General features: G+C 43.4%; 2 protein-coding genes across 3 annotated transcripts; one reads left to right on the plus strand and one right to left on the minus strand.

Moving 5' to 3' along the window:
- Positions 1-6: 6 nt before the first annotated feature.
- Positions 7-1,582, minus strand: LOC106658633 (chymotrypsin-2-like). 2 transcript variants are annotated; one of them, XM_014380654.1, is made up of 6 exons: positions 1,491-1,582; positions 1,066-1,423; positions 842-986; positions 507-759; positions 283-426; positions 7-195 (listed from the first exon to the last, which is right to left on the minus strand). In XM_014380654.1, exons 2-6 carry the CDS (start codon positions 1,112-1,114, stop codon positions 28-30), a joined length of 759 nt encoding a protein of 252 aa, XP_014236140.1. In that variant the 5' UTR covers positions 1,115-1,423; positions 1,491-1,582; the 3' UTR covers positions 7-27. The 2 variants fall into 2 exon arrangements, with proteins under 2 accessions (XP_014236140.1, XP_014236139.1); XM_014380653.1 differs by having other exon boundaries at positions 1,066-1,582.
- A 6,359-nt stretch (positions 1,583-7,941) lies between these two features.
- On the plus strand, positions 7,942-8,845 carry LOC106658888. Its single transcript, XM_014381038.2, has 5 exons — positions 7,942-8,043; positions 8,114-8,189; positions 8,281-8,354; positions 8,436-8,544; positions 8,615-8,845. Exons 1-5 carry the CDS (start codon positions 8,002-8,004, stop codon positions 8,713-8,715), a joined length of 402 nt encoding a protein of 133 aa, XP_014236524.1. The 5' UTR covers positions 7,942-8,001; the 3' UTR covers positions 8,716-8,845.
- The last annotated feature ends 230 nt before the right edge of the window (positions 8,846-9,075 follow it).

The raw sequence follows: 9,075 nt of genomic DNA on the forward strand, positions 1-9,075 counted from the left end.
ATGTATTCAACAAATTTATATTAAATACTAAAAACTCAAAAGACTTTGATCGTATTCGTCGATCTGCTTATCAATCCAATCGACGAACGTGAATATTCGTGTGTAAACATCCGGTGCACCTCGGGCACAAGGCATGCCAAACGATACGATGCCAATTTGTACACCATCGGCTACTAGCGGACCACCGGAATCACCCTGCGTGTAATAATGTCATTTTTATAATCCCTAACGGAGCTATCATAAATGGTTATAGATTTGACTGATTATGCCAATAAAACTTACGTGGCAGGCACCTTCGCCGGATTTTGTAAGGGTGCAAATGTGAGATTCGGTTATCCGGACAGCTGACATTTTTCGGGCACAGTCCTCTTGATCGATTACTTTAAGCTCGATTTCTTGTAAGTTGTTTGGTACTTGGCCATTGAGCTAATTGCAAGTGCACATTAAATAAGACTTCATTCTCTTTGATAATAATAATCGTTAAAAGTATACAATTGAAGCTTTACCTTTATTCGTCCCCATCCCGTGAGTACCACCGGATAATTAATCTTGACAAAGTCTTCTCGAGGCAAAGAAATCGGCTGAATCTTTTCGCCGAATTCAATGGTCTTGTCGACGCGAATCAAAGCGACATCGTTGACCAATCGAAACATGTCGAATTTTTTATGCCAAACTATGTATTCGGACTTGTAGACAATCTCGTTGACACCATTGAGTAGATTCGTTCCCGCTACGACTGTGACGCTCGCACCAGACCGTCTGTTATTTGAAAATCATTTTTTACAATCAAATATTTTTGGGACTTTGGAGAGGTGTAAATTTAACGCTATTATTAGCTTACCCAACTACACAATGAGCCGCAGTCAAGATCCATCGGTCATTTAAAATTGAGCCACCGCAAAAGTGCGACGGGCTTCGTAGAGATACTTGATACGGATATTTACCGTCTGGTGCATCGCTGCCACCCACTACCCTCGATGGTGCGGCTATAGAGTCACAATAACAATTTTTTAAAGATTTTAAATGAGCACAAACAAATTTTATGGAAATGATGAATATTTTTACCATAGACAATGGCCAAACAATGAAACAGAAATACCAGGATAATATTCATTTTTTAACACAAACTATTTTGACGATTGTCGCACTCACAAACAGTAAACGTTACGAGCCGAGGAAAAAATAACGTTGATGCCGTCGACAAGAGGATTCGTTACATTTATATGTGCTATTAATTACGCAGTATTAAAAATATTTTCATTTGCATGCGCTTGTCCGATAAGAGGAGAAATATGCCGTTTCCCGCTAATCTCTTCGATATTGTGAAAATACGTGAGAAAAAGGTTCGATTGACGTCTCGAGTATCGATAAATACCAACGATTTGATTGATGGAGATTTGCACAGGACTGCATAGTGGCATTGCTGTAATAAATAATGACGGAGAAACGATGCTAGATACATACAATATTTTCGATGATCTTCAAAAAACCTTAGGCAAAAATCGATCGTCTGTCATACGATCCACGTGATTAGATATTTTTGGATAGAAACGAAGGACACCACATAGTGTTTATAGATTAATCTGTACTGTATCTGTACTGATAAATGTACTGAAGCAAGTTCGATTAAACGAAGAATCCTAATGATTATCGATCGACGTGATGATTCACATCATCACATATTTGATATCGATGTTAAGTCGTGATTTTACTTGTCAACGATTTCCTCATGTTAATTAGAAATTACATCAACTTATTGCGCACCGGTGCACGCCAGCGTATCCGGAACACAATCAAAGTGATTGTGGCGATTTTTTCGAAGATATTGCCGCGATATGAGAAATTTATAATAAAGTGACAAGACGAGTTGGTAGAAATGCAAAAATGTCAGTTTACTCGCAATACGCACACAGATCTTTGAAGGAACGAAACCTCGTGTATTTAAACAGTATTGATCGAGCTCAAAGACTTTTTTCCCTTGTAAACATGTCAAACGAATGAAGAAGGCAATTATTGGCATTATTGACATCAATTGACGTCACCTAGCTGCAATAAGCCACACGCATGCATTTTGCGAGAGAAGATGCGCGTTGAAGTTACGAAAGAGTCGAGTGTGCAATTTCCATTGGGTATATTGGTCATAGAAATTAGCGCGTCTGCGCCCCTAAATGAAGTAAGACCACTTCCTTGGTCGCGAGTGCGCATCGTAAAGGCTGTGGCCAAAAGATATTATAAAATACTTTGTCACCTTTACTCTCTCTTTTTGCTGCTTGTTGTAGGATTGGCGCGTGCTTATGCGTCAGTTTAGCCAGAAGAGAAAATGAAGAGTGCGTGCTTGGCTTTATCGTGCACTCAGGCGTACTTGGCAGCGACTCGAGTGCCTTTTCCCACAGCTCGTCCTCGCGGCTGCCGAGACGCCTCGTGTACATAGCTACGCATCGTCCTATGCCGCTTGCTTGCTTGCGTTTAATTTCAGCAACGGCAGCAACAATTTAGCGCCAACACATAGTAAACATGACACGCTCTGCGGTGAGCCTATTCAAATTGTCTAATGCGATTCGCGCTTTCTTCGGCCACGAGTGCGCAATTCATACCTCTTTGGGAGGGGAAAAACAGGCAGAAACGACTGATTTGAGCGATGACGAGCTGTCCAAGTTCGACTTTACGACGCGCAACTATAATTGCGATCCAGCTCGACTATGGTCTTGATCGAGATTATTTGTCCGAATCGTGGATTATTGCCGAGAGTTCAAAGTATGGATCGACGCGTAAGATTTGCGCTTCGCCTTCGACTCGATCCGACGATTACCGATTACATCGTCGGCTCGATTCGAGTGCAGTACTGCGAGGCGCGATTATGACGATTGTTGCGCAAGAATATAACCGACGCGATCGCCGCATGGAAAGATTTTTATTTGCCGTTGGGCTCAAAGCACTGCATCGTATTAACTTAGCCCAGGACGCATATATAGGTACTTGTAATTTGGTTTGCACGGGAAAGTAATTTCTTCGCGGGAAAACTGTCTATTCGATTATAATACAATTTTGCGCGTCGAGTAATGAAGTCTGATTCGGTTACGTTTATTCGCTTACGCTATGAAAAAGTCTCGAAACGGTGATAAGCTTGGGAAATTCATTCTTAAAACAAAAATCTTGCCAAGAATACGCAATTCTATTACTAATTTTAGACTTTTGAAAAGAAGAACAAGTATTTGCGACTGATTTAAATGCGCTTTTCCTCAAAACTAGTTACATTTGCCCTTGTCCCGTATCCTAGATTTCCTCATTAATTTCAAAATTTATTTTCAAAAGAAATTTAGTTGATAAAGTCTTTCATCTCATCAATTCGGCTCATGATACCTGCGCCTCCGGGATAAAATTTTCATTGCACTTGGGCAGCAACAACAATTACAAACGTCGTTGACGGGGGCTGTTGAATTGCTTCATCAAACTGCTCGAGCGAAAATTATAAATTTTAATTGTAACGTTGAAAAATATAAGCAACGATCGTGAATCATTAGCGAGCCTTGAGATTGATAATTGAACGTTCGTTCGAAGGTATTTTCAGATTAGCTGCGGCTCTCGTTGCAGATAGATTTTGTCGTCACAAGATGCGTTCACGCCGATACAGAGACGCATTATATACATGTTATATTTCGTGGCAGAGGCATAACTCGAGGCCTAGGGGCGTGAAAGCCTCATTTGAATATGCAAATCAAATTAATTAAGCGAAAAGTTTTCCGCGCGGAATTTCGTGGACAGGCGCACTCGGGATCGTAGCGATCGCGCACTTACCGCGGCTCCACGCCAAAAACTGCAATAATGAATATTAATATTCAAGAGCGCTATGGAAGAAGAAATTTTCTTTTCCATATCGCATGTGTGTGTATATAATAATATTGTATATAGGCGTCGTACGACTGCATTTATCATTAGCGCGTATTATCGGCTGCTCAATTTTAATGGACACGGCGCGTCCCCATCTTTAATAGAGAGCAAATACTCGTGCACTTTCGTTGAAAGAATAATTTCACTCGGTTTCTTTCATCGAGCAGCGGCAGCTTCAACGTTCAATTATTAATGGGACTTGTGTGCTTGGTATTGACAATGTGTCTCGCTTTTTTTTTCGCGCGCGCGCGACTACTTCGAAAGTCATAAAATATATTTCTAGTCGATGACCCGCTCCATGCCGTATACACACACACACACACACACACACACACCGCGTGTCTCTGCGTCTGTGCGCAAGTATGTGCAAGCAAGTATGTAACTTTGAAATTAACATTCTTGGAAAGTTGCTGAATAGCAAAACTTCATAATTTCTCTCTCGTTTCTTTGTATACATTGTACTGCGCACGCACAATGTGCTAATGTTATTCGTTGAACGAGTCTCGAACGTGCTGCACAGGCTTTATCGCGTTCTGGATGGGTTTCCTCTCATTTTCGACGAGATGCATGAAATCAAATCGAAGCACGATGAATCTTGGAAAATCTGAATCGACTCGCACTGCTCGCGGCTACTTCACTTTTGTGAATGTAACGAATCACAAGTGCTGGGCACCCATCAGCTGGCGAATGAAAAAAACCCGCACGCCACTTTGATCGGCTCGAACAATTTTGTATAAAATATATACAGATAGGAGAAAAAATAAATGAAGTCTAATAAGAAACCGAGCATATTATGGCCTGTTCAGTTCAAATCGCGTTCATCGATTAAAATTCAATGAGCAAAAAAAAGTATTTGTATTATGCTAATACGGAGTTATAATCGCATCGGCCGATGACTTTCTCTATTTCTCTCTTTCGAGCCGCAGACGCGAAAACTATGCTACATGCACACATGCATGCACGTGAATGAGCGAATTGAGAATCTGATTTATATCCATCGGTATCTCTGCAGCGGGGGGGCCCTGGGATTATTATGATATTCCTGCATTCGCCGCGAAAGACAACGTGTTTGAGGCGTTTCCCAATAATTTTCCCTCGGAGCAATCAGTGGTGCGTTATGTATATTGGCAATAACGAGCCGCGTGTGCGCGTCTGCAATTCCAGTATGTGTATATACGCACGCAGCTCTATACCGGCCGGATTTTTTCCCCTCGAAAGTATGCCGAACGGTTGAAAGTTGAAATATCGCGGGTGTGCACTTATCATTACGCCCGGGCCCATCGGCGTTAACGTCTTTTTTGCCGCTTTATTCAACAATTTTATATTTAATTAAGCTCTAGCCATAAAGTTGATGCTCGCTCGGGCGCATTTCTTGCCGCGTCGGCTACAATACAAGCTTCGCTCTCGTAATTGCTATCTGCTACTTTCCGTCCGAATAACACGAAAAACACATATAAATTCCGCCTTATACAGCATTATCAATTAAATCCTAATTGTCGACGTGAGTAATTCGAAGGAGGGATAGGAAAACAAAGTTCGTACTCGAGCGAGTGCGTAATGGCGGATTAGCGAGTTGCGTCGTCGAAGCGTTTTGAGCGTTTAATGTGTAATGTACAAGCGCGTCGAAGAAAGTGTGCATGCAATGGCAGATGAGTCTCGATCGCATCTTAAAGCAGCAACAGCAGCGGAGAGTATTTAGAAAAACAAAAGTAAAATAAAGGAGAAAACGCGGGCGAGAAAAGTCGCGAGCGATGAGAGAGTCACGATTGCTCGCGTGCTGAGCTGCTGCTGTTGCTCCAGCAGATTCTCGCTTAACACGGAGAAACTGTGTGCTTTGCACGTCCATGTGTGAATTGAGAGACGGGCTCGTGCGCCGCTGCATCGACTTTGTGTCGAGAATCGAATCGTTAGCCACTTTATTCGTACACTTTGTTTACCGAAATTGCTGCGCGCTACATACGAGTCGATTCAGCCACGATACACTGCTACACGTGGAAACCGATTCATCGATCGGCACGATCATCTTCCACATTTTCCCCCGGGAAGGACGACGCGCGCCAACGTGTATACAAAAAATTTGACCGAGTGGACGCGATGACACTCTTATCTCTCCTCGGCATCTATATTTTAATAGCCGCGGCGGATGTACAGGAAGCGAGAAAAAAAGGAACTTACGTAGCTAGCCGTAATCGCGGCGCCGTACGAATCACGATCGAGAAAAACATTTGGTCCTCCTTGCGGTTCTCTTATGGGCGCGCTTACAATCGAATCCAGCCATTGTATTTTAATACAGCCTCGACTTTCGCAAGCATTACATAGTGTATGACCGAGCGCCGCCTATATATAATATTCTCGCATTGTGAGCAGCTTTTATATAGGCGCGAGACATTACGTACGTACGTGCGCCGAAAAATACGTTCCTCATCCTTTTTATTTGTATTAATTAATCATCTTTACATTACGAGTTTCCGGTGAGATTCTCGCGATCGCGCGTGCATTACTTTTGTACTATACGTATGTGCGCGCGTATGTGGTTTATCGCGATGATTATGAATAACACACTCGCGCCAAAGCGAGCCACATATCAAAGGAGAGAAAAGACAAAGTCACGACTGTGCGAGTACTTCGGAGCGACCGGCATCGAGCGGCTTTGAACTTTCGCGCGACGAATGACGGACTACACGCCCATCGCGCTAATAATCCTCGGATCTCTCTGTACTCTCTGTGCGTTCAATACGGCATATATTACACGCTCGTGACGATGCAGCGATTTACGACGAGCCCCAGCCGTCGTCCTTTAATCGAGATTAAATTATTTCGGGGCTTCTTTTATGCGCTACCTGCACGATACGCAATATTATACAGCTCGAGAGGCTGAGCCACATTTTCCATCAGGGCATGGCCGACGAGCTACCGCAATAATTATAATGAGCCGATGACTTTCAAGCTCGACTGATGGGAAAATTATCGAAAATGTACACTCCCTATTACTTTTCTCTTTCTTCGTCATCGCGAAATCTATACATTATGCGATTCGCTGAGATTGCGCAAGTAGAAAATATAACATGGGTTTTAACGAATCGGTACGCGAACGAGTCCAATGTTAAAATACAACGATCGCATAAAAGAGAATGCGACTGATTTACAATGCAGCATCGCGTAAAAGCGTCTCGTAATTCACCCCAATGGCTCGTAAAAAGGAGCAAAGCTCGACAATTGGACGGACGTGCGTTCCCCAATTGGCATCGGGCCGATTGCCACTGAATCACTCGCGATCGTAAATAAAACATTCAAGGCGCGTTTGACCGAGCTTCATAAATATGGCCCCCGAATCGGAGTGCGCCTCGTCCCGAATGTGCTCGCGAGTGCAAGTGCGCGGCCGCAGTTCATAATTCAGCTGCAGCTCGTTGTCCGATAAATCGTCATCAGCACAAGCAGCGCGAAAAGATATATGCAACTTTCAGCGCACCGTGACTTAACTCGAGCTCCGAATCCGTATATAATTGCCTGCAACATAAGCCGATGGGCCTGCTTCTACTTGTAACATATTGCATTGTCGAGGATTTGCGGAGAACACGTTGCAACTCGGGTCGAAATGGATCCGATCGAGCGACAGGCGAAAAATCGAATGCGTAACGCTCCTCGAGAACTAATTTGCCGCGGCTAACCTTAGAGTTGCGCGATCTTGACTCGGACGTGTCCGTTTGCAAGGACGCGTAATCGCATCGAAGCGCGTCAACATATTGTATGTTATATCGATTGTCATCGCTCGCGCAACATTACATGCGGCAGCGATCTTACGCCTCTCTCATAACGTTCGGTTAATTTGTTCACGGCGAAAAAAAAGAGGCGCTCATTGTGTCGAGCTGCAACACAATGGAAATTGGAGGGAAAAAAAATAATCGTGATATTCATGCCTTTTAAGCTGATTATTGTACTTGTCGCGCGAAATAATAATGACGGCTCGTGCGACGATTATTTACTGCGCGATCAGCCGCTTCCTGCCTGCTCGCGATCGCCACATTATAAATGTAGCAGTGCGCCGAGCTTAGCCAGTCAATACGTCGCCGACACGACGTTTCGCAATAGGTCCAAAGCTCGCTCGCCGACAACATGAGACGTTTCGCGTCTTTCCTCGCTCTTTTCGCCATGGTGGTGCGTGAATTTCTCTTCTATACTTGCCTGCTCGATAGAAGCATGCTTTTTAATTTTGTTTGCTTTCAAGGTGTTGGCTAGTGGTGACATGGAGCAGATGAAGGAGGCTTTTAAAAGCTGCAAAGCCGAAGTTGGAATAGCAGAAGGTTCCGTGAATTACTTTATTATCATTGTTACTTTTACTTTCTATTTATGCAGTACTAAGCTATCTCGTAAAAATGGCATATTAATGCGCAGACACTCAGATGAAGGACATTCCAAGCTCGAAAGTGGGTTGTCTCCACGCGTGCGTTATGAAAAAATTTGACAACGTGAGTAACGCTCGATTGCTCTTTTACAAGGGCATAGATCGGTCATCGACAAAAAATCATTTTTTCCAATTTCTGTTTCAGATGAAAGATGGAAAAGTTGTGGTGGAAAATATATTGCAGCGTGCTGAGAAGAAGATGAATCCTCTGCCGGAAGAAATGAAAGAGAAGCTCACGAAATGCGCCGATGATGGTACGATCGAGCACTTGAACGTTTTCGGTAATTCACAATACAATAAAAATAATTGCAATTTTACTCGTAGCTAACGGAAAAGGCGACGAGTGTGAGGTTGCCAGCTACATGCACGAATGCTGGTGGGACTCGATGAAGAGCATGGGACCCCCAAAAGGACCTTCTAATTAGGCGCCCGCTCCAACGTCGAAGCGTCAAGAATATTTTTCCATATCAAGCTCGAGCGTACAATAACGCGAGCGAACTCGGCAATGTATAAGCGTTGAAAAATAAAACGATATCTCAAAGGTAAAACCTCTGACAAGGAGTAAAGTTTATTGATATCGCCGAGACTTGAATTATACCCTCACCTCTACCGAGCTCAAAGGAATCCTTAATTGGTGCTTCCGCGAGGCAACTAAAGATTGATGAACTACTCGCGCGCGCTATACATCGGACGCATTTTAACGATCTCTTTGATTGCGACTGGCGCGATCGGTCGAGCTTTCACGAGTTCTCGCGGCGCGTTAAAGTCCCAAAGAAAAAAACGAA

This window comes from Trichogramma pretiosum, unplaced genomic scaffold (genome assembly GCF_000599845.2).
Source record: "Trichogramma pretiosum strain Unisexual culture from Peru unplaced genomic scaffold, Tpre_2.0 scaffold28, whole genome shotgun sequence".
NCBI classification, from domain to species: Eukaryota; Metazoa; Arthropoda; class Insecta; order Hymenoptera; family Trichogrammatidae; genus Trichogramma; species Trichogramma pretiosum.

What these genes read in the sequence shown, in the direction of transcription:
- LOC106658633 (XM_014380654.1), bottom strand. Translation starts at nt 1,114, where the DNA reads ATGAATATTATCCTGGTATTTCTGTTTCATTGTTTGGCCATTGTCTAT. An exon ending in TTGTTTGGCCATTGTCTATG is followed by an intron (nt 987 to 1,065) that starts GTAAAAATATTC and finishes GTGACTCTATAG; the next exon opens with CCGCACCATCGAGGGTAGTG. An exon ending in CCGGCGAAGGTGCCTGCCAC is followed by an intron (nt 196 to 282) that starts GTAAGTTTTATT and finishes TATTACACGCAG; the next exon opens with GGTGATTCCGGTGGTCCGCT.
- LOC106658888 (XM_014381038.2), top strand. Translation starts at nt 8,002, where the DNA reads ATGAGACGTTTCGCGTCTTTCCTCGCTCTTTTCGCCATGGTG. An exon ending in TTATGAAAAAATTTGACAAC is followed by an intron (nt 8,355 to 8,435) that starts GTGAGTAACGCT and finishes TTTCTGTTTCAG; the next exon opens with ATGAAAGATGGAAAAGTTGT. An exon ending in CACGAAATGCGCCGATGATG is followed by an intron (nt 8,545 to 8,614) that starts GTACGATCGAGC and finishes TTTTACTCGTAG; the next exon opens with CTAACGGAAAAGGCGACGAG.